Genomic DNA, 25,536 nt, shown 5'->3' on the forward strand with positions numbered 1-25,536 from the left:
TTGTCAATAATTTCATAAATGTCATTGCATTGTGCTTGGCGGTTGGAAGGAATGTCAGGGGACACTCGTATGGAGCTGATAAGCACAAGCTTTATTTTTTCACTAGAAAGCTTATCACTAGACAGACTTAGTGGAGCTGCTTAGGTCTATTTTTTTGCCAAAATCGTGCGCTTTTTTTAAGATCGGGGCTCATCGTGGATCTTGCCCATGGATGTTAAATACAGTTTTCTGAGGTTTTATTTTTGCACTCCCCTTTTTCAAATATCAAGCTCCGCCCCCAAGATGGGCAAGATCCAAGATGGGTTTACCTCTTCAAATGATTTTCAGCCCATCTCAACTAGACATGCCAATTTTCAGGATGTTACCACCAAACTGCATGATATTTTCCATATTTGAACCAAACTGCTTAAACGGGCGTATTTTACACATTTAGGTCACGCCCACAAAATGGGTGGAAAATAACGGGTGTTAAAAGGCTAGAATGTGTTTTTTTTTATTTTTTTTATTTCGAAGCATAGAAAAACAAAGAAATGGATGTTAAGTACAGTTTTATGAGTTTTTATTGGTTGCACCCCCTTTTTAAAACGAAATCAAGCTCCGCCCCCATAATGGGCAAGATCCAAGATGGGTCCCGATCTTCAAATGATTTCTAGCCCATTTTGACCCCACCTGCCAAATTTCATGCTTTTACCACAAAGTGCACGATTTCTCGCTTATCAGCTCCACTAACTAGTTGACCTACGAAAAAAAGTTACTTCAAGGCATGGTCGGTTCTTATTCAAACCTGGCATGAAAAGGATACATGTAGTTTGTTTCATCATCCGTGCATGGAATTGAGTCCAGCAGAACTTTAAATTGAGAAACTTGTAATAAAATGGATTGTAGGCGGTCGACTGAGCAACCTTACTGAAGGGCGATACCATTGTCCAGTAGGGGTGAATATCTGCGCTATTTTTTGCAGCTTTATTGAGAACCACTCGCCCAAACAACTTCAAACTTGGCACGAGCAGTTCTCAAAAACTCTTCAAGCATGCAACCAATACCAGCGGCAAAGCAAGTTGCGCTTCCCGAACATAACATTTTAGACGCTGCACTAGTATTGTTAATGGCGTCATAACCGATTCTTGATTGGCGCTTATATACGGCAGCGATTTGGTGCGCAAGCAATTATCCATCTATTTATCACGTCATAATGACGATCAGTGGAGTAAAGCCATATGAGAAGAATTTAATAAGCGCGTATTAAACGCGATTCCGATCTAGTTATTACTTCTTCTGATTATGAGCAAAGTGTCTTCAACGGAATTTCTGACAAAGCGCATCGATACGCGTCTTCCACGAAATTGGCGCGCTTTACGTCTGCATGACAACTACAGCGCAACGCAACTGAGTTCGAAAAAACGCCGTGTGCCATTGCAACCCGATTGGACTCTTGAGATGCCCGATAATCTTTGGATGAAAACCAAACTTTCGTAGTCGAGACCGCCGAGCTGCTATGGCGAAACTTCCAAGAAGAACCCACGGTGCATGGATTGTGTTTATCTTAGCAACATTGGTCGTTGAAATCAAAGGTAAGGCATCCACAAAGACGACGTGTAGCCTACATTGTATTAGGCCTCTTGTATATTTTCAGTCGATTAATCTTTTTTTGGGGGGGGGGGGTGCTTATAAAATTATAGTTATACAGCCTTTTACTAGTTTTACCAAATTTCATAATAATTTGCCTTAGCGTTATATGTTCCTTGTCTCATGTCAGCTTACCCATTGTTATGCCTTGTTTGCCCTACCGGCTGTTTTCCAGCCTCGTGCTCTATTTGCTTCTTTTATTTTGCTGTTAATTTGATATTTACTGCTTTATGGTTTTAACCATTTCCCTAAAGTTTGTAATGTTTTCATGAAGCATGGAAATGAATTGAATTGATCTAGGAAGAGCAACGCATTGAATATATTAGGCCTACATGTCCATGGCGGTAGGACATGTAACTGGTAATGAATTTGAAGTTTTGACCTCTTCCGTACAAATCGCGGTGTGGCCCAAACTGAATCTTATTAGACTATACTGGAATAACTGGTCATCAAACAAACAAGTGACTTTCATAAATTGAAAAATGAAATCACAGTGGCAGAATTTCAAGCACTTTCACGGCAATGCGCACCATCATTAATTCACGGCGCAAAAAAGAACGCGCGTTGCTATGAAGAGTAACAGTTTTTGATTGACGTGAGTGCTCGCGCTCAGAGACGCCTGTTCTTTTTGCCCCGCCTGAGCAAGATGGCGCATATCGTGCTGCTGAAGTCAAGTGACGATATTAACGCGTGCTGAAGCCTTGATGGGTCCCGAACTTTGTTCGTCCAAGAAAGTTAATTTCGTGGGCAAATGTTCATCTTTGAACATAAATACGCATTTTGTACTACATGTACCATCTGCCGGCGCAGCACTTTCACCACATAGTAATGAATCATTCTGATTTATTTCACAATACAGATTGAGGCCGCCCAATTTCACGACCTGGTATGATTTCCACAGAATTTCGCGCTTATACGATCACCATTCTGTGCTAACAGCGCTAGCACAAAAAAAGAAGATTGTGCTAACTCTACACATTAGGATAAACCTGTGAAAATATGCTAGCATGCAGGAATTCTTAAGCAGCTAGAGCCATGAAATTGGGTCCAGATTTTTTTCGTGCGGTCAAACTACGGTGCATTTTATATGCGCATATCTGCGCGACCGAACACACCGATTGTTCAACAGTAAGTGCGAATGAAATAAAAAATAATGATTCATATCATGCAATAAAAATCGATCTTACTTTTGGCGTACGTATTAATCTACATGTATGAACTCTATCAGTGACCGATCAGCAGGCCTGTGTAGATGACTTACAGCCAATCTCATGCCCCACGGCCAACGAGTACCTGTTTATCTCCGATGTCTTGGAGGTATACCTGCAGAATCTCGGCACACATTACATCCCAAACTGTCAGGAGCGGACATGGAACACCAGCGACCAATGCACATCAATGGGAGCCAAACAGGTTGGGTAGCCCAGCTTACATTATTGGTTGACAATATTTGGATGTGACGGTCACATAATGTTAACTTTCACCAAACCGTTCTATTCTGTATAGGCTAGGCCTAGCTGCTCTGCATGTGTAACTCTTGGAATGTGATCGGTGTAAAAGCGGTGACATAATAACATGCAGAAGATGCTTAAATGTTTGGGTTGCCCATTGGTCCTCCGTTGGTATGACTTCACAGGTAACGTGGTCTATGGTTTGTAAGTGTGACGTCATTTCAACTTAAGGACCACGCCCAATACTACACACGGAGTGGCATTGAAAATCATTGGCACCATTGGAACCGGAAGTAGTGCAAAGTGACGAGTTTAGCCAATGGGCGTCACTGAAGTGGTGCGTGCGCGTGTATGACGAAGTCACGAACTGAGCTATCGTGTATGACGTTGCGTGTTAAATATTGTGAATTTTGATTGGATGAGAATTATTCAGTAGGTGACGTGCTTCAGAGGAATACACGCGTGAGAAAGCAAAATTAAAGAGAGAAGTAACACAATTCGCAGGAAAATGACAAAAACTTCGGGCTGTACATGTTTCACAGTTTTCAGGCTGTTTTATTGACCTGCTTCAACTTTTGTGCAAAGAGTATTTCCAGCTTCATTGGATGAAAAGAATGTGGCATTTATCTTGTCCAGCTCTTCACTCGATTGATAACTTTGAAATGGTTAAAACTCTTCATTTTGGAGGTCACCTTCGAACAACGCAAAAACTAACAACTTGAAAAATACAACCGACTTTTCGTTCTGATATCTCGTGTTGCGTTTAAATTTGAATGTATATTCTCACACTTGGGACAATTTTGTTGCGCTGCATACAGTCACCAGAGAAGTTGCGGTACATAGACGAAGCCAGGCACGTGTCACTGTACACAGATGAGGCCCCCTTCCATGGCGGAACCATTGCGCATGCAAGCTATGCGTACCGAGTACCTGCTGCCCCATAACGGAGTATCCGAACAATAACAATGATTTCGCCATTGAAAAAGGGGCCTTCGCAATTGAACATGACTTTGGCCTAACTGTTTGAGGTATTGTATCATTCCCTTAATAATATTGTATACAATTAACTTAATGTGAGTAATAATATATTTTCGTTTCCAGTACATTCAGGAAACGTGTCCTGACGGCAAACCATGCGACATGTATATCGACTATGGCAATGACTTGACAACAGTTAGCAACATCTACAGGATCAACTATTTCTGCTGTGAGTGTTCATTTGCAAAAGCTGAACCCATATTGTTTTAATTTCGTACTTGAATTAAAAAATTTATCTTTCTTCCCAAAAATAATGTAGTTAGGTCTATATGCCAGTCATTTTGCTCTCCCAATAAAAAAAAACTGGTCAAATTTGCTAGAAAAAACCCAAACAAACAGCCAGTGGCTTATTCAGTTGGGGCGAGGGGGCAACTTGCCCCCCCCCCTTGCCGGCAACATTGTGCCATTTTTCCCACAAAGAAACTGAATAATCACACTATTAAGGCTAAAAAAAAAGCACCCACCTGCTTTTAACCATGTTTAATTTACGAACTCCTCAAAACGGTTGGGCCGAATCTTGCCCCTCTGGACTGAACACCTAGATAAACTAATGCAAACAAGGTCAGCTCTGTGCAACATAGAGTTACTAAACCCAGTCAATACAGGTAACCTTGCGAAGGGGTTGAGGATTAACCACTGAAGGAAATTGGGCTTATTTCGTTAATTCTCAATCTGTAGTTGCCCATTTCCTGATATTGTATTTGAAGGTTACAATGAGCCCACTACAGCCCCACCCACGACTGCCATGCCCACTACAGCCCCACCCACGACTGCCATGCCCGCGACAGCCCCACCCACGACTGCCATGCCCACTACAGCCCCACCCACGACACCCACAACAGCACCACCCACAACCACCACGCCCACCTCAGAACCACCAACGACCACCCAGCTTACGACCCCACCACCGGCTAATCTCACGGTCAAGGCACCTTCCTATGTGCTTTTCGAGTCAGGAGGAACTCCAGTCAATATCACTGTGGGGTTTTCTGCTGCTTTGAAAGGGGACGTCTTGCAAGATGACTGCTCCATCTCCTACGGTGATGGCCATCAAGGTGAGACATTTTAATAAAGACCCTTTATGTAAAGTAGCCTTTTTAATTTAATATTCAGAGAAAAAGTATGAACAAAGGGTCTTTTTTGCATTTCCAGTCGGAAACAGGCCAACAACAATATTTCAAGTTTATATAGACTGAAGAATGTTGGCAAATATCTTTGCCAACATTGGCCAATCAGAATCAAGATTTCAAGCTCACGCCTCCAACATCGACCAATCACAATATGTTTTTTCTGTGCTGTTATATTAGTCTCTGAAATTCACTTTGAATATTTTTTTTACTGTATTTCGTTGGAAGTTCTGACTAGAAATAAAGTTTGACAAGGGGTAAGTCTAAACAGGAATTGTTGAGTGGTTGTTCTGTTACTGTAGGCCCAATGTTGTTTACCTTGCAATTTGAGCTTTTTATTAGTCAAATGGTGAAATAATAAACAATTGTTTTGTGTTGTCTATTGTGACAGCTGACTGTTTCTTGAATGCCAGCCAGCCAGTATTAAATCTGGTTCACATTTACCAAGCTGTTGGCTGCTTCCAGTTTGTCTTTAACGTGACGTCCTTGAGTACTGAAGCTCAACAAGAGATATGCATTGTCTGGTCTTTGGAAGATGCTGCCCTCTCATTGGTTATGGCCGTGGAAGGAAGCGAAGGTATTTAAAACAGTCAGGGAAATTTGATGGATGCAAGGAGCAGATTTCAAAGTGAGACCGGGGGTTAAGGAGCCAATGGGGCCGTGGGGGAGGGGGGGGGGGGTAATTTGGAAAAAGCAAAAAAGCAAGGAACAGGGAATTGTTTTTTGGTTATTGCTCTTTTCCTGCTCTGATAAAACATACCTGAAACAATTTCTGTGTTTAAATTAAATTATACACTGGCTATCTGAATGAAAGATAGGTAATCTAAAAGTATTAACTTGGCTTTGAAATTGAACACTAGTACTGTCATTGTAATATCTAAAAAAAATGATGCAGTGTCAACTTATTTTTTTGCATCTATAAGTGAAGGGTTTCTCATACCTCATCACATTGTGACAAAATCTATCTTTCATTAAACAGCTGAACATGTTCATTCTTAATATCACATTCCAACTTGTGAACAATAAATAAAGAAGTATTGATTAATCTAAAAATACTAAAAGCCAAATGTTTTTCTTATTAACATCAGTATATTGCAAACCTATATTTTGTGTACACAGATGCTGGAGTGTTTTCGGATCCGGCAGACTTGATTTTCTTTACTGGTCAGGTTCTGGTGTTGAATGCATCGTTATCAGGCAGCACCATTGCCGTAGACTATCTGTGGGACCTTGGGGGCAACGAAACAGTGACTGAGTCTCCAACTATGAAATGGTCCTTCAGTGAAGCAGGCACATATGCAGCCAGTGTCGTTGCATCTAACAGAATATCAAGCACTGGTCCGGTGACGAAGGTTTTAAATATACTCGTAAGTTGAGCACTCTGAAGATTGCATTCACTTGCAAAAGGCTAACCATCCTAGCTTTACTGAACAAAAAACATCAATAATACTGTGAGTGGACCTGCGATATATCACCTACTTTTGCTGCCTGTGAATTCTTGTATTCTTTGTGAAGAGTTTAAAGGAGGAGTGGTGTTCAGTCTATTAAATATTAATTTCGGGTGTTATGAAGGCTGTCACAGTCAAGCACACAAGAGCAAAGGAATGCAAAGTCACATACATATAAATAGCCTGTAACTTGACTTAAGAACTCAGGCATGCAACTTTTCCTCGGATGTGCTGATTTCCTCGTTTTTTACTTCTCATGAATGCCATTACAAATTGAACAACACTGTAAAAATCCTTCTGTGTGGTTTGATGACTGATGACGTGTGACTATCTAGTGATGACTTGTGACTGTCTTGTGATGACTTGTGACTGTCTTGTGATGACTTGTGATGACTTGTGACTGTCTTGTGACTGTCTTGTGATGACTTGTGACTGTCTAGTCACGACTTGTGATTATTTTAATGGCTTATTTACAACTCTAGTGTGACTAGAATTGTAACATAGGAGACACTGTACCATCAACACCACTCTTGTCTGAGCAACTATGTTAATTGAATCATGTGACAAGTCAAGTACGTTGCTAGTGCTCTCTTTCGGACTTAATTCATGACATGGTTTTGAAATGTTATTGAACATTATCGCCCAATCTCTCCATGCAGGACCCAGATAACCTTCCCTGCAATCCGTCAGACGTCCATATTACGGGCCGTCAAACCAACGCGTCTTCACCGCTGACTTTCCCACGTCACGTACACCTGTCGTTCCAGGGGCACACAGAAGTGCTGTGTAATCTTACCGCCTTTCACGTCAGTCTTCTTTGGACCATCTCCCAAGTGGATGCCACTGGGAACGAGACTTCTGTTGCACTCCCCGAGAGTCTAGCAACCCACCTGCAAGAAATCACCTTTCCAAAAGGGGCCCTCGAATACGGGCTGCACGTGTTGCAGTTTGAAGCCGTGGTGGCAGTCCATAGTGGATATGGCTATGTAATCGGCAGGGGAAGTGACCGTGTGTGGGTCAGGATCTATCCCAGTCTCCTGACGGCAATCATTCAGGGTGGGTCTGCTCGGTCAGTGGGTGAGTTCTGCTCAATGTTTAGCACAACATTTACTTGTACACATCCTTCAAAATACACAAGGAAGGTTTCAGGGATTTTGTGGGGCCTCCGAAAGCACAGCCAATTAAAGCCACTGACTCCCTGTGATGCCCCTTGCAAATAATTGTGAGCTTGCGTTCCTGTATAAAAGTGCATTTTGGAGGATTCAAGAAGGTTTCAAGCTTTAGTATTTCAGTAGTTACAAGAATTACAGTTAGCAATTGCAATAACCTGGTGTATTCATTTTTATTATGACAGTTTTTTTATGGGAAACCTGTCATTTACATTGGGTGTATTTCTTCCTTAATACTCTCCTAAATATTACTTTTAGGCTACAGTTCATCTTTGATATTGGACGGGGGTGGGTCGTTTGATCCTGATAATTTCCTGGAGCCAACCAGTGGTCTGCAGTACGAGTGGTTTTGCTCATTAGGAAATGGCCATGATCATGGATCACAAGGTAAATTGCATATTCATATCTGATGCATATTCATATCTGATACATATTCATATACATCTGTAGCATTGGGCATGTGTGATGATGTACTTGCAGAGAATGTGACTTTAATTAGACATGGATTAAGGGTGGATGAGGGGGGGGGGGAGACGTTTGGCAAACCACACCCTTCCCTTTAACCAATTCCTGCAAAACTCTTACAAAATTCCTTTCCTGAATCTCATACATTATTGCCAATCTGGGTTCGTTGCTGAAAAAAATCCTGGGTCGGCAACCAACTATGTCCTTTTGAGTTTTTGGGCTTGCTGATAAAAATATATATATTATCAGATTGATTTATTGCAAATGATTCTGATAAAAGCCCTCTTGAGATACTGTTAATGTTTAAATGATGCATGATTTCTGACCCCCTTTTTGCTCTCTCCATCTCCAGCGATTCCCTGCTTTGATGATGATTATCGTCTACCCTCCACTGACTACTCCATAGAGATGGCAGCCAACACTCTCGTGCCTGACGAGATTTACAGATTCGTACTGACTGTGAGTTTGGCTGGACGGGGAAACTCTTCGGCATCTCAGAGTATCACTGTGGTGGCACAAGACCCTCCAATGCTCAGCGTAAGGTATACAAAAGAATTTGTGATTCTGATCTTTGAAATTGAAGAGTAATAATTGTTTTTCCCGGTAATAAATTGCAGCTCAAGTATTAATTTGGTATTTAATATGATGTTTTTTTCTTTGTGTTTTGGTCATTCTGCAGTTGTCTGCAAAACTGTGATGAAAAGCTGAGCATTGGCGAGAGGGTTGTACTCCACGTGACATCACCAACACCCTCGGTCAATTTTGTCTGGGATGTACTCACGCGAGATAATGTTCCGGACGAGGCATTTGATTGGAATGAGCTGACAACAACGGGCAGATACTCATCGTATCTTGTGATTGTAGGCGGGACTTTTGATGATGGTGACTATAGGCAACGATCAGTAAGGGTGACAGGTGTGTGTGTAAGGTTTCTTGTGTATCCAAATTTTTTGCTTAGTTTGAAAAATTGATCTTGACCACTCCGCCCATTATAAACGCTATGCAGCCAGTGTGTGGGGTACTCCGCCTGTGAGCACTGGCATAGATTAAGGAGCAACCAATTATCACCTTAATGTGCACAAACCTGAAGCGTCATAGCAGAGGAACATGCCTGACCGTAGAGCAGTTGCATTCTAGTGTCCATCATCTCTGTCTCGTTTGAACCGTTGACGAGGGAGAACTTGTGCACAGGGTCCATGGCTTTGCCTTTTGTGACAAAGAATCTCAGGAGCTGTGATTCTGGTTATTGAGATGAACAATGACAAAAGATGCCTTTTGCACAGTTGATTTTAATAATTGCTTGTCACTTGATATGACTCGTGTGATTTGACATGAGAGATATTATGATTTTTTGTCTTTCACATAACTCTGGAGTTATTTACTTTTTTATTTCTGTAAAATGTTTTCCCTCATCTATCTATATGTAGAGTTTCCATGCTGGTTTGTGTTTTCTCATGCCATAGGATTCCATCCTGACAGCCCACCAGGTTTTGCTGACTACACCTTTGAGCTGAATGCACCACCCAGGATAGGTACCTGCAGCCTGGATCCTGACAGCGGCTACGCCCTGCAGACGCATTTTATCATTGACTGCGTGGACTTTTGGGATGAGGAAGGCCACTTGATGTACACTGTTCGTGTGCCTCCAGTACTCAGCAACAAAGATCAGGCTGCATTGCAATACCTTGGTGGGTGAATCTGAGTAGAGATATTTCATGAATCTTATAGCCACAGTTGAAGTTGAATCCAACACAAGTCCATCACGGGTTCAGTTGCAAGTAAATCAAATGGCTATATTCACAAGTCCAGTTTGGAGTAATAGGGGATAAACAGAGACAAAGGAAGGGCACGGTTGTTTGGATAGCTTGCGACTTGTCTCGGTTGATAGTCTTATGTTGCACTTATGGACATGTGTGGACACTGATGAGCTTCGGGGGGGGGGGGGGGCAAATGAACTGCATCATTTCAAAATTGCAATTTTTTTTTTCAATTTAAGATTGTAAATGGGGAGCACCCAGGAGGGGCATGGACATCCAATGGGTGGGGGGGGGGGGGGGGGGGGGGGGGGGGGGGGGGGGACATGCCTCCCGTGCCTATCCAAGCATGAGCTCCAGGAATACGGCTGCAATGTTTTCTTAGCTCTGACTAACTCTCTCTTTGTCAGCATTGAGGGGAAACTAAAATCATTTAACCTTTTGGATTTTTGTCTGTAATCCATCTTCTACGTATGGCTAGGTGACTAAATCATTCTTTCATTTGACTGATTTGAGTGCTATCCTGTTTGCCTTATTACATGTGCGCCCAGATCCTGTGCTGTACAGCGGGGCGGCCTCCACCACACCGTCTGTCTACCTTCCCCTGGGAGATGAATCCAACGGTTACCTGGTGACTATTGCTGTGGAGGTTGCTGACATACACGGTGCATCTGTGCTGTTTACTATGACCTCAGAAGTGAGCTTGTTCTGGACAGTTTTGTTAAAGTGTTTGTTAACGGACAATTCATGCTAAGAATATAATCTGGATTTGTTTTTAATGAGTAAAACCAGTATGTATCCTGTTCATTGTTGGAGTTTATCTTTAAAGCATTATACTCGCTTGTGGGTTAACGTCACCCTCAGGTACGACCACCCGAAACAGTCAACCTGGGCGATGATGAAAGCACCAGCAACGTCCTCCTGAACCTGACCAGCGGCAGCGACTCGGAGCTACAGGAGTTAATCAACCAGGGAGACTTCCAGACAGCGGTGCAGATCATTGGTGCCGTGGGCTCAATACTGGATAGCCATCATACCAGCGCAGGGCAGGAACAGGAACATACTGAGAGTCTGAAGACCAAGGAATTGAGGCAAGAGGTCAGGAGGATTTGACTGATGTTGGGGAAGAGATATTAGGGATGGAATCAGTGGTGTGGGAATACCCCGTTTATTAGAGGCACACTAAATGATTTTCTGCAAATTTTGACCCTCATTATGTCTTATTTTTGAAAGGATGAGGGTGCTGTCTTGCTGAAACATGTGTATCAGGAACTAATACTTTGGTTTCATACTATCTCTTTTTGTTTAAGAAATGGTGGATGAAGTCCAAGAAGGGGCAGCATCTTTTTGCGGCCACTCTCATCATTTAGCTTTTAGCGAGAAAAGCTCATCAAGTGCATTGTGCCATAAGTCTCTGCACATGGACCACCTCATCAATGACTATGTAACCTGGGGGTTATTCTTCACCTAATTTGACCCCCCCTCTCCTCCAACTTTTGGATCTTCGACAACAGAGACGTATTATATATTGTCCCCCTCCATTTCCAGAAACATCCTGCTAATACTATCGAATGGGTTCCAAATAGTTTTCTGGTATATTTCTATCTCTAAACTACATGGAGATCTTATCTCTCATAGAAAATAATAAAAAATCTTCTGTAAAACACATGTTTCATCAGGCTTGCAAACTAATTAAATAATAATAACAAAATATGACACAACTGAATTTTTTTTATGACAGATTCGCACCTCAACAGTGAATACCATAGCCGACATGCCAGTTGAATCAGTGGTCTCCCTACAGCAGTCATCCTATGCTCTGGTGGCTATCACACAGGACAAAACAGAAGTCACCCAGGAAACTCAAGTAACGTTGCACATTAATGTTCTCCTACTCATAATTAGAACTTATGCAATGGGGGGGGGGGGGGGGGGGCTGTTCCTCCTGGTTACTGGTTGCTGAACTGATCTTTAATTTTCTCTTCTTGATTAGTTGACTGCGGCCACAACTTTGGTCAAGATGGGTGCCTTCCTCAAGGAGCATTCTGTTGAGAGGACAGACTGTGAGAGCTGTCAGACCTCCATTGACGATGCTGCATTGAATCTCGTCTCAGGATTGTCCAATATCTTAGATGCCGCAGTGGCTAGTGTGGATGAACTGACCAAAGTATCTGCAGAAGATGATACTGTGTCCAGAAATGAAACCACGCCAATTGATGAGGCGGAAGTTGATGATAATGTTGTACAACAGGAGGCCAAGGAAAAGGTGTTGCATTTTTTTCTTCCTGTGTGACATAACATTTATATATGGGTTTTTGAGCCTAAACTTTGTACAGAGTTGAAGTCAAATCCTGATGAGGAATGCCCTTGTGACAGTTGATGTGAATAGCTTGTCACTTGACTTCAAATTTACAATGGGCTTGTGATGGCTTGATTACAGCTCAACTAGAGTTTATTAGAGAGAAATAATTGTTACTTGAATAAAGTTCGGGAAATTAAAGCTAAGACTTGTATTACAGACTCTTCAACCTTTAGGGAAGAATTCAGCAAACTTTCAGATTTTAAATCTGACAATTAATCCAATCTTGCTGCCAAAGCGTGGCAATGCCACCTTTCTATTTACTGAACCTTTTCACGTTTGGCAGAGCAAAGTGGTTGCCAAGGCAACCCTGGCTGCCATCAGTGATGTGCAGGACGCCCTCATTGTCAACAAGGTTCCAGGCGAGGAGCCCACAGTCATCCAGTCACCGGTGCTGACATTGACGTCTCAGAGGCAGGAGCAAGGCACCCTGGGTAAGACGTCCATCGGCGTGACAAAGGCCGAGCCAGCTGGGTTCATTCTGCCGGATACTGCATCCATTGGAAGCATCCTCCCAGCAAATTACACGGATGCCATTGACACACAGGTATATGGTAACAAAATCAATCAAGGATAAATTAGCAAGTGCTATTTGAAAAAAAACTGAAAAATTTTTATTAAGAGAACAAAATCTGCTCTGTTTTTTTGTTGTCCAAGATGGTTCAGTTTGCCATGGATCCATTCGTCTGGAGTGAAGGGAGTGAAGATGTCACGTCTGAAGTAGTGGGGCTTCAGTTGAAGACGGTCGACCGACAAGAGATTAAAGGTGAGTGTAGGGGTTCAGCTAGGAATCAGAAATATGGGTAATGGGTGTGGAGAAGCATTAGTACCCCATTAGTATTATAAGTAGTATTATTTAAAAATGTCAACTTGACAAATTGTACATCAGTTTTAGTCATGCAATTTTTTTTTTGAGATGTTGCTCTAAATTTAATAAGTTTAAGCAATAAATGCATTTGTTTCCCTTGATTTTTGTCCTAAGTTTCCAACCTACCTGAGGACATCCAGATCTTTGTACCAAAGCGCACTGTTACCCTGGCCAACAACACGCAGGTCACTGTCAATCAGAGCACCACTGTGGTAGTTTCCTTTGAAGTCACCAATCCCAATGCCACCATCAGTGTGCTAGCCTTGCCATCAGTCGCCAGTGAGTTATTGGCATGCTGCTTGCTGTACCAGGGTAACGAATCACTGGGAAACCTCAGCAAGTCAGACTGTTATGTCAATGTCACACTGCCTGGAGAGGAGTCTAAGTATCAGCTGCCGGCCGATGACGCAGATCGTGAATTGAAGCAGAGATATACGTGGATGATTGAACCACACTCTTTACAGGGTGAAGGTACGACTATGCAATTCTTAAATGAAGACCTAAATTTCACGGCTGTGTTTGGTTCAGTTTAGTTTATTTTAGAAGTGCCATATTTGGAAAATATATAGTTCCACATGGCAAATTTGAGTTTCTTTTTGGCAGTTTTGCTGCAGACCCTCACCCTAGTCTGAGTATCACTCGTTGTCCAATGGAGCCCTTTCCATAACCAATGTCTGATATGTACATTGTATTATGTGACCCCTGTGCATCAGCCAATCTGAGTGGACTTAAGAAAGTGTGACGTCATTCAATCAGAAATGTGGACTAAGCTGTTAATTGGTCAATTTGGCTGCCATGATTTTGTAAGATAACAACGGGTTACCGAAGACCCTGTAGAAGGTGCCCGCTGTATGGTCAGAACTCTAGGTTGCATAATTATTCGCCGAATCTGCTTGCATATCATAGACCCATTTTGTGCAAGGGGAAATTCTGCAGACTACCCTCGCCCGACCTTACATCCCTCTTAAAATATCTTTTCTTCAAAATTCCCACTTTTATAACTTTTGTAGGCACGTACCACACATTGTGCTCAGTGCCAGATTCCACAGCAAGCAACCAGGACAGGGTACCAGCTGAGGAACCAGACACGTTGACGCTATTGCTTGGTGTCTACAGCTCCCAGTGCCTGTTCTGGAATGAGGAGGAGGAGAGATGGGACGGTGCAGGCTGCAAGGTAAGGAATGTCAAGACGTTCAACTTTTCTTAATTGGAGGCGGTTTTACTTATTGTCAACTGGGGACAGATGGGCTAACGGTCCAGATGAATAAAACTGGAATATACATTTCAGAATGCCACCAAGCTTTTGCTTTATTTGGCTATTTTTCAAATTAACAGTTGGCAGCCTGTAAAAACTAATTTCTTGTGTCGTAATGGAACCGTCTTAATTAACTCCCTCAACCCAATCATTTTCTCTGGTGACCCAGGTGGGGCCGTTATCTTCTCCTGAGGTCACCCAGTGTCTCTGCAACCACCTGACATTCTTTGGCTCCAGCTTCCTGGTCATGCCCAACAAGATCGACTTCCTAGCTGACACCAGACTCTTCTTGACCTTCCTGGACAATCCTGTTGTGGTGAGCACGGTCGCTTTCATCTTGGTGCTCTACGTCGGTGTCGCAGTGTGGGCACGCCGACAGGATAAAGCAGATACTTTGAAGGTACAGCTTTGGCAAATTGAGATATTTGGTTTAAAGTTTAAATGTTATTTTCATTGTCATATAGTCATAGGCATAGTTGTGTTCATCATAGGTAAACTGATCTAGCTATTAGGGTCGTGCCACACAAGGTAATTTACAGGCACCCTTTTCCACATAATCTCCAGGAAAAAAACATGAGGCAAATTTAAATTCCCCATTACGTTTTTTAGAATGTTCATAAAACTGATGGAAAAATGTACTTTGTTCTTCCAAATGGTTCCCTTATATTTTTTGCCTCCAAGTTCCCTGTAAAATTCACTTGGCTCTAATTAAGGCCCGGCCACTGTGCACATATATTATTGGCAACAACACGGTCCTGCTCCCCAATACACTGCAAGTTCAAGCAGTGCACGTGGTTGACACAAGTGCACACATGCCATCATATGGACATTAACCCTTACTCCCCAGAGTGTGTGAAAATCAGATTAAACTTGGAGGATTCAGAACTGGTTGGGTTAGTCATGACTGTCGTTGATCAAAGCATCATTGAGCGTCACTTGAAAGATCGGTCTATTGTAAATCCACCACAAGTCAATCACAAGTCAAATCACGTGAAGGTCACATGGAACAGGGAATAAACAATGACTGAGAAATAGCTTGATCACACTTTTGGTTTACCTGTCACTTTGTGTGGATGACTTACATTGTTTGTAAGGATCACAAGATGACCAGGTTTCTCTAATGATATGCTCTCTCAGGCCTGTGTCATCACCCTTGAGGACAATGACCCCTTTGCCCGATACCGTTACGATGTCACCGTTGTCACAGGCATGCGCAGGGGGGCTGGCACTACAGCAACCTCTACCCTGACCCTCATTGGGACTCAGGGACAGAGTAGGCCACATGTCCTGCAGGACAAACAACGGAAGGTGTTGCAGAGGGGCGGAGTCGACTCCTTTCTCATCACGACCAAGCAGAGCCTTGGGGAGGTGACGGAAGTCAGGATTTGGCATGACGATGGAGGAGACAGCCCAGAATGGCAAGTATTATTATTATACTATTATATTTTACATTTCACTGGCTCACATTAGCATTGACTACAGAGCAATGGACAGTACAGCCATCCAGTGTGAGAACTGAATTAGGCAAGAAGCCCACTAACATGAAGGCTATATACAGGCTATAAAAGCAGCTCTGAGGTATCTTTTATGCATATTTTAAAGGTATTAATTTTACAGGGGGAACCTTGCACTCTTCCTGACCCCCACAGGTGTTCTGACCAATCACAGCTGTAATTTGGCCTGACATGCGTGCACAAAATCTCTGACATGTGTGCACATGTGTATGATCATGACGCGCTTGTTAATTGTCCATGCATGTGTGCAGTGGGCGGGGCTTACCAGATCAGTCTATTGGATAGGAGTTGAAAAGTTGCAGATTACATTCAAACTGGAGTAACAATGGTGGAAGGCGAGAATAATATAACTGTGCAGTCACCTGACTCCCCATTTAATTAATTGATCTTTTGCTACAAGATCTGCTGTGTGCTGCTAGTGACCTATCAAGGAGACTTCCGGAGGCTTTAATACTCTCACTGACAAAAACAAGTTCCTGAATATCTAGGATTCAATGTCATGATTTGTTAGCATTACTCAAAAGCTTTTATCATTCTTGGAGATATTATATTACTCCCTATTCCCCTTCAGGTTTGCTAGCCGGATTGCAGTGCACGATCTGGAGACAGACGAGTGGTGGTTTATCCTGTGCAATTCTTGGCTAGCTGTGGACATTGGTGAGGGTCTTATTGACCAGACCTTCCCCGCGGCCACTGAGAATGAGTTGAAAAACTTCCAGCATCTCTTCTCCACCCGGACCATCCGGGATATGCAGGACGGCCACCTGTGGTTCTCCATCTTCAGCCGGCCAGCTCGCAGCTCCTTCACCCGGCTTCAGCGTGTCTCCTGCTGCCTCTCTCTCCTCATGTGCGTTATGCTGACCAGTATCATGTTCTATGGAGTACCCACGGACCCTGCTGAGCAGACAATGGACTTTGGTGCCTTCAGGATTACCTTCACAGAGATACTCATCGGCATTGAGAGTTCCATCCTTTCATTTCCCATCAACCTTCTGATTGTGTCCATCTTCAGATATGCTCGGCCCCCTGATGAGGGGAAATCCAAACCCTACAAGACGATTAAAGGCCCCCCACGTGTTTCATCAAGTGGGACCTCTTCATCTTTGTCTTCTTACAGGAGAGGAGAAAAGTCCTCAGACTCGGAATATTACACTTGTCACGAGACAAATTTCAGGGAGAACACATCCTCCTCTGGGTTTGTGCTGTCCACAGAAGAGACCTCTTGGGATATGCCAACAGACACAACGGCTAATTCCACTGAAAATACAGGAAATTGGAAACCTGAAAGTTCTGGAAATGAAACCACCTCAGGATTTTCCCAGTCAACTCAGACAATAAACTTGACATCATCCTCAGACATCAGTGCAAAATTCAGCCACAACAGATTCCTGTGTTCTTGCTTGGACCAGATCGTAGATGACCTGGACCTGTTGTCTCCAGAGTGTTTCTCGTCAGTGGAGCAGTATTTTCTTGCTAGGCAGGAGGCCAGAAACATCCTGCTCACAGTTATGACTATTCGAACTCCGAGCTCCTCGCCCACTGACGCCAGCGAAACCAGCAGCCAATCAGAGACGGCGTTCTGGAAGTGTTCATTTAAGTTTCTCCCTAATGGGCTCCCTCATTGGTTCATCTACATCGGCTGGTTCCTGGTGTTCTCCACTACGCTGGTGTCCTCTTACTTCACCATGCTGTACGGACTCAAGTATGGCAAGAAACGCTCAATTGATTGGCTGGTGTCACTGGTGGTGTCCCTTTTCCAGAGTATATTCTTCATACAACCCTTGAAGGTTCTGCTTCTTGCTGCCTTTGTGGCTCTTGTCATGAAGCAGTGGGATGCGGATGATGATGGAAGTGATGACATTGAAGAAGGAGACGTTGGTGAGTCAAAACTTTTTTTCCCTGTATTTAAGAAGGTTTGGATCTCCCGTAACTAGTCTAGCAGATACTGAATGTAAGAACAAAATCAAATGGTTTGGACTTAGGTTTGGACTGGTGTAGGGCTATTTAAGTAGGTGTTTGGGGTTACAATTTTAAATCCTTCGGAGTACAAGATAAGTGCCTGTATGCATTCCAATTGGATGGTCTTGGCCTCTAATGGATTGAGGTTACAACAAACAATCCTGAAGGAGTTAAGCAAAGAACTTTGATATCACCGTCATAACCAGAAAATGCCGGTGCCATCTACAAGAAGCTCTTGCACAAGTGGAAGGGCACCCACTACCGGCCGCCAAGCATGACAGAGGTCAACACCAGTCGACAGCGTAAAGACATGGAGAGGAAGATGTACGCCCTCCTGCGAGAGATTGTGGGATATTTACTCTTCATCTGGCTAGTCCTGGTCCTCGCTTACAGCCAACGGGACCGCTACGCCTACTATCTGACCAAGAACGTCAGAGATGTTTTCTTCAGCAATGATGAGTATGACTCGGTGCGTGTTATGCAACCTGCTTTGTTACAGTTGTGTTTCACCTGGAAATCATAAAAGCACACTTCAACAGTCAAGTGAACATGTTCCTCTTAACAACCCCATACAACCGGTAAAAGAGATACATATGGTGCTAATAAAACAATATTTCAAAAAAACTACAATTTTTCTTTGATTCTTTACCATGCATACCCTCAGCAATTTGATTTTATACAACTCTTTTTGATCTAAAGTATTGCGTTTCTTTTGTTGTTTCAATGTCTTGTAACGAGTAGAAAAGTCAATAAGAACCCGAACTAAAACCCGAAATCAACAAAATGAGCTACTAATCACCAGAGCAGCTTTTGAAATGATTGGCCTTTAGACAAATCTTGCACAACGGAAAGATTGGAATTGATGGGAACATAATAGACCAGACAAACTGAGTGATGTATCAAAATAAGGACTAGACATATCCTTTCAAATATACGTTGATAAGTAGTAAGATTAAAATTCCCAAAGTGCATTGATCAGATGTGGTCACAGCATAGTGAGGGAAAACAACTTATGTTGCAACTTGGTTCAATACCAGATTACTGATTTTGGCGGGTTTTACGAGTGGGCAGATGTCACACTGCTCCCTGGCCTATACGAAGGAGATGCAACAACTGACACCATGTCGTTTCTTGTTGGCGGGGTCCGGATCCGTCAGCTCAGGGTCCGTCCAGGTAAACTAATTATAAATCTTACAATCCTCTGACCAACTTGTAATTCATATGTCTTAGGTTTCCACAACGTTTACTAATAAATCTGAATTTCACCAATTCAACTTAAAATTTTCAATGAAAGGATGTGCATCTTAAACTCTGCGGGATGCCAAAATAAATGTTTGTTAACTCTTCTTCCACCAATGATTGCCTTTTCCAGATTTATGCGATATAAGCAGCTCCGTCACTGGCATCATCAGTAGGTGCACACTCTCGTACTCTCAGGACACAGAGGATACTGATACCTACAATAAGTCATGGACTGAACCATTTGATGATCTGACAGCAAACGGCAGTTACCTTGAGCAACAGGATATCTGGAGGTACCAGCACAATGTTGCAAGCAGTCTCTGGGGACACGTGACATCTTACGGAGGAGGCGGTTACGTGGTCATCCTGGGTCTGAACCAGACGGTAGCCAGGCAAGTGCTGATGGACTTGATGGCTGACCACTGGCTGGATGAACACACCAAAGCCCTAGCCGTAGAATGGACAGTCTACAATGCTAACACCAACCTGTTTGTTGTGGTCACATTTCTAACGGAGATCATGGCTTCAGGCGGATTTGTCAAGACTACTCATATCCAGGCTGTTCGGTTCTATCGGTACGTGGCCAAATTCCAGCTCTTTGTCTTGTGCATCGAGATACTGTTCTCCATGTTCGCAGCTTTCTATGCTGTGGTTGAGGCACGGAAGTTATACAAGGAGGGCTGCAGCTACTGGCAGGATGGTTGGAACTGGTTTGAGATTGCCATAGTTCTCACGTGCATTGTAGTCATTGCATTCTACATCTACCGCCATGTCTTCACAGAGAAGCTGTTAGAGATCTTTCGGACAAAACCCGGCGAGTTCATTGACTTCCGAGCTGCTGCCACTATAGCAGAAGCCTTTCAGTATCTGCTTGGCTTTCTGCTCATCCTGTGCACCATTAAGTTCCTGCACCTGCTCAGGCTGAATCCTAGGACGTATCTGCTGACATCGGTGCTGAGTTCCTCTGCCAATGAAGTTGGGGCCTTTGCTGCCTACATCGCTCTAATCATGTGTGCCTTTGCTCTACTTTTCCAGCTCAGCTTTGGTAGGCACTTGGCCACCTACAGCACTCTTGTCTTGGCCTTTGAGTCCCTCTTTGCATTGTTTCTCGGAGAATACGATCATGATGCGCTGTTCGATGTCAAAGGCATCACAGCTCCTATCTTGGTGGTCATCTTTCAAGCTGTGGCTACCTTCCTTCTGCTAAACATACTGATCTCTATCTTGAACGGAAACATGGGTTATTTTAGGAGACACCAGGAGCCAAGTGAGGATGGTAAAATCGGCCTTCTGCTGATCTACAAGATACTCTCCTGGTTTGGTATAAAGCACAGATACAAGATTTGAGCATCGTCGAAAAGAGTGCATTATTTTCTGAAGATGCCCTGTTTGGCATTGATTTTTGTCACAAAGAAATCAATAATTTCTTGACTTTTGAATGTCAATTAAAACAAATCTGTTACGATCTTGTCAAACGAAATATGTAATTCCTCTTCCCGCGCACATTATGTAAGTGTAACATTACACTAATCGTTTATCATTAATTCGGCATTGACGATTTTCATTATTAAATTCTACCAAATGTTTTTTTTTTCACGCAAAGCGCAGGAGGTCTGCAGAAGTATTTTTAAGACAAACATGTATTAAAAACTTGTCATTTTCCTTGAATTTCTTGCTGATCCAGTAGGCCTATGCTATCTTAGAGGTTGTTTATCGTAGTTGTCTAACATCAAGTAGCATAGACGGCGGTTGCTATACAGGGTTAGATTGATTTCACAACTCTTTACAACAATTTACATTTTTATTGACGCACTGACATTCTCCTGTGACGTACATCATCAAATCAAGTGACAAGTTTGAAGTTTCGTGGCATCAGTAGCGACAGAAATTGAACCGCTATAAATGTCATTATTTTTTAAATTCTTTACATATTTATAACATGCAGTATTTTGTTATATATCCGTGCCAAAAGAGTGCAAAAAGCAAACTTGTAAAGATACTGTACGATTTGAAGTGAGAGATTTAAAAGTGGAACCTAAATATAAGTAAAACTGTAGCCCAGCGTTTCCGTCATTGATTTTGGACGCGTGCGACGCTTTCCGCCAAAAATATAGTCTACCCAATCAAAAACCAACCACACAAACGTATCCTAGCTAACAGAGCAAATAAAGAACACTCCGCTTATCCGTAAAATAACCCCCAAAATAACTGTGCTTGTTAAAGCTACAGTCCATCATATACAGCTATCCAAAAAGTAACTGACGAAATTATTGTTGAAAAGCATACTTGGTAGTATAAGGATAGCAATGGGACTACACTCTATGTAAAATTATTCTTTCTGGCAAGCTGTCATTTTGAAGAAAACAATGATGAAGGCCGTTATCGTTGGAAATGTCCATTTAGTAGTTCGTATATAATTCGGCGAAGCGCGCGCTGAAGCGTTGACACGACGATCGCGTAGCTGCAGTCGGCTGAATGAGAACGTGTTCCGGACGCTGAACTCGGGTGCAATTCAAAACATGACGCGGCAACTTTTGATTTGAAACGAGATCATAGAAAACTGTTTTTCACGGAATATACAGCATTCAATGAGCTAAAACTTCACCTGGTTGGTTGTTAAGCACCCTTTGGATTTTGAGAATTTTTTGTTGCTTCCAACGAACATATAATACACAAATTACAAATGATGTACTCTACAAACGTAAGATTTCGTTGTTATGATTTACATTGTACCTTGAACACTTATGTCATTGACCATTCTTGTAAAGTGCAAGATACATTTTGAAGTAATGGAACACCCTCTGGAACAAACGATTTACTACATTTAATGAATTAAGATATGTTATAATGTTTTTTTTTTGTACAGGGCTTGAAATAATGGGCGCGTTTGTCCGCTTACAATCGCGCACGCATCCGTCGAATCAGGATCTGGCACTCAACTCGAAATCGCTTGTTGGCTATGCTGTACACGAAAGCATTGATTACACTGTTGAAGTATACGATGTCTTTGAGGACAAGCAAAGCAGCCACCACGTTGGCGTGATCAGAGGATTTGGAGAAGTCCTTGAACAGACTGCCGAGAGCGTAGAATTTCAGGTAGATATTTGGAAACCACAGGACGAAGAACAGGAAGGTAGCGATGAACAGCATCTTGGTGGTACGGGATTGGGAGTTGGTAGGATGGGGTCTGGTGGTGACACGACTGCTGGCAGCTTGAGGCGGATTGGGTCGGATGCTGCTCCCCTCACCTCCCCGTTCATCTTGACTTGGTGATTGCTGGCTCATGGTAGACGGCACTGCCCTAGCACTGCTGACCACGAAAGCGACTTCGAGGGAATTCGAACCGGCGGTCAGTTCTGACTCTGCGTGTTCGCCACGATGCGTAGAAGCTTCCCGCAACATAGCAACAATCCTGCCGCGTTTTCGCACAAACCTAAAGATGATACCGTAGAATATGGCAACAGCAAACAGAGATAAGATGTACAACGACACGGGGATGAATTTCACGACGGATCGTATGAAAAATGTGTCGGACGTCACTTCTCCTTGGAGACCCTCGTGGATCTTATGACCTGCCTCCGGAAGTATCCCGATGAAGCCCACAGCGAAGCAGGCAACAGTACCAATCTTGGCGCGTCTGAGTGTTATGCTACGGCAGAGGGATCGACAGACGGCATCGAAGCGGTCCAGAGCGATTGCTGTGGTCAGTAAGGCCGTGGTGTACATAAAGCCCCGGCTGAGGAAATTTACGGCACTCTGGCGGTCGTAGTCGAGATACCGACGCACCGAAGCCATGGCCACGGCGTCTGCTAACCTTAGCAGGCAGGTGAGGAGATCAGCCACGGCCAGTCCACCGATGAAGACATGAGTGGTCGTGCGGAATCTCTTGGCCCGGTAGACGAAGAGAATCAGAAGGTTCCCTGGCAAACCGACGGTAAAATAGACCAACCAGAGAGCACACGCGATCCAACGAGCCACCTCAAGCTTCGCGGTGAAATCATGCTGGGTTCTTAGACTCGTACTCGTATTAAACGACATATTGGCTGCCTCAGACATTCCTGCAAAATGCACGACTGATATCGCTGGAGTTTAGATAAGCCAACTTTTATGCTGTCTTGAAAAACGGGACAAGGCAGAATACCAAAGTAAACGTCCACTGATGGGTAGCAAGGTGTTGGATTGTAAACTGGACAATGAACAGTGGTGGTTATGTAAACCGAATTGACACTGTTTGACAGTGAGAGAAGTGACGTTGTATCGGTGCATTTTCATATATGCAAACTAGAGTTTTTACTAATCTTCAAGTGCATCGATCGACACAAAGCAAACTCAATTGTACGCTCTCTTGATTTGCGATGAGCGACCGTTCCTGCTTTCCCCTGAGGCCATACATCGTAACAGCAAGTCTAAATTCAATTTAAAGGAACTTTCCCTGTCGCCCATGTTTTTTATGAAGAGCAACTGCTTGCTTTCCGTCGTAAAAAAGTTAAGGACGCGACTCAGGAATATAAAAGAAACTGTTGTGTCACATAATGTATATATAGGCATTATTTAGCAGAGACCTATAGGTATGAGGAGAAGAGCGCTTTTCATAGCGGTATATGTCAAAATTAAGAAAAGTTTTTGAGAAATTAATGATTCCGATCGGCACGGTTGTAAATCATTATGTTGGCATTGGTAAAGGTTTTTCTCACAAGCTAGGCACATAAAATGGGTCTAAACCAGTGTGCAGCTGGATCCCTGTAGATGTTTGACAAGCCACAGAGCGAATTGAGCGGAAATTACAAAGTTCTGAGTACCGTAGTGAGACCGTGCCCGAAATGAGTATCTAGAGCTACGGATTGCATTATTGTTGAGGTTAGATTTACTTGTCTCGAGGTTAGATTTACCGGTTATGGTAACTTCACGTTTTCAGCAATATCTGCATTAAATGTTAATGCCATTCGGATATATTCTGTATCAATGTACTCTTGAATTGCGAGTAACCCGTATTCATGTAATCTATTCGTAAAAACTCTCTGTTAATTGGTAAACCATATACTAACAATGGAACATTTTGCCTATAGGCTTTCAAGAGATTAATCAATGTGATATAATTAGCCAGAAGAAAAGGGCAGTTGGTACACATCAATAAAGTTAGCAAACGAAACGGAAACATTCGAGGGAGGAAACTGTTTCCTGACACATTTGGATTTCGTACCGACGTAGAGGCTGTAATTTTAGTTTATTTCAGATCGTATGCGTGCAGGTAGAAACAAGATAATCTGTAGGCCCCATATATATGCATCGTTTCCAACAAGCTGATTAGATTTCCGATTTCCACCTAGTCCAAGCTCAGTCGGTGAGTATGCATGGTTAGCCATCCTAAGTGCCCGATGTAATGAAATTGGCATGGACGTGCGATTTGCAAGTCAGTTTACGTCGCAGAGTGCAGGGGCCTCACCATATGCCTTGACGAAGTCACGGTTGGGTTCTATTTTGTGGAGGGGGCGACCTCTGTTGGCGAGTTTCTCCCAGCAGTGTGATGACGTCACAGATTTCTTCCTGCATGCAACATCGGGTTGATAGATGAACAAGGCAAGTTTAACACGCCCCTTGCAATTAGCGTGGCGTTATTTATGACCGTGGTGCTGTCAAGACTCCCACACCGGGCCAGTTTTGTCATCATCAATCACCCCTCCAGAAAGGAAAGAAAGCGGCTCAACGAACGGTGCACCTGGAGGAGGAAAAAAGGAGGGAAAATGCCCCGTAAATGTACTATTTGACGACTGTTTTGGTTGTGGAAGCCGAGACTTCAACGTGCCAGGGCAGGAGGAGGGCAGTGGACATTAATATGATTGATAGTCGCCGGTTAATTCTTTTCGTGTTTGTTTGTGTTTTGGACAAACGACCAGTGTGACCGCCCAGCTAGCTAGAGGGATGGAGGATTCAACAGCCGTATAGGGGGGGGGGGCGTTAAAGATGTACTGTCTCTGCTATTTTCAAGGATCATCCCCGAAAGAAAAGAGCTGGCCAACGAAACAAGATGGCCAACTTCAGTTAAAGGGAATATACAACATTTGCAAACATCGAAAAATAAAACTACCAAGTTTTTGCGAAATACCTTAACAGGATGTTGGTAAATGACAGTCTAAAGCATCCTGTAAAATTATGGCACCTGGTATACTGTCATTTTCAAGAAAAGTGGTATTTTTGTATCAATTTCCAACGCTGATCGGCCGATCAGCGTTGGAAACAACTGGCTTTTTTTCAAATACTGGC

The 25,536-nt window shown here is 43.1% G+C and overlaps 2 protein-coding genes across 2 annotated transcripts; one reads left to right on the plus strand and one right to left on the minus strand.

Annotated features, from left to right (window-relative positions):
* Nucleotides 1-1,369: 1,369 nt before the first annotated feature.
* Nucleotides 1,370-21,132, plus strand: LOC119739124 (polycystic kidney disease protein 1-like 2). The gene is made up of 25 exons (XM_038213953.1): nt 1,370-1,571; nt 2,855-3,039; nt 4,179-4,284; nt 4,823-5,170; nt 5,634-5,819; nt 6,362-6,609; nt 7,350-7,767; nt 8,118-8,246; nt 8,677-8,866; nt 9,004-9,239; nt 9,788-10,012; nt 10,630-10,775; nt 10,943-11,176; nt 11,820-11,945; nt 12,072-12,344; nt 12,724-12,984; nt 13,095-13,203; nt 13,420-13,776; nt 14,316-14,479; nt 14,730-14,960; nt 15,698-15,978; nt 16,646-17,952; nt 18,240-18,502; nt 19,071-19,206; nt 19,406-21,132. The coding sequence occupies exons 1-25, from the start codon at nt 1,496-1,498 to the stop codon at nt 20,620-20,622; spliced, it is 7,452 nt and encodes a 2,483-aa protein (XP_038069881.1). The 5' UTR covers nt 1,370-1,495; the 3' UTR covers nt 20,623-21,132.
* Nucleotides 21,133-22,170: 1,038 nt separating this feature from the next.
* On the minus strand, nt 22,171-23,313 carry LOC119739126 (gastrin/cholecystokinin type B receptor-like). Its single transcript, XM_038213954.1, has one exon. The coding sequence runs from the start codon at nt 23,311-23,313 to the stop codon at nt 22,171-22,173; it is 1,143 nt and encodes a 380-aa protein (XP_038069882.1).
* Between the last annotated feature and the right edge of the window lie 2,223 nt (nt 23,314-25,536).

This window comes from Patiria miniata, unplaced genomic scaffold, assembly GCF_015706575.1.
Source record: "Patiria miniata isolate m_02_andy unplaced genomic scaffold, ASM1570657v1 HiC_scaffold_30, whole genome shotgun sequence".
Taxonomy (NCBI): domain Eukaryota; kingdom Metazoa; phylum Echinodermata; class Asteroidea; order Valvatida; family Asterinidae; genus Patiria; species Patiria miniata.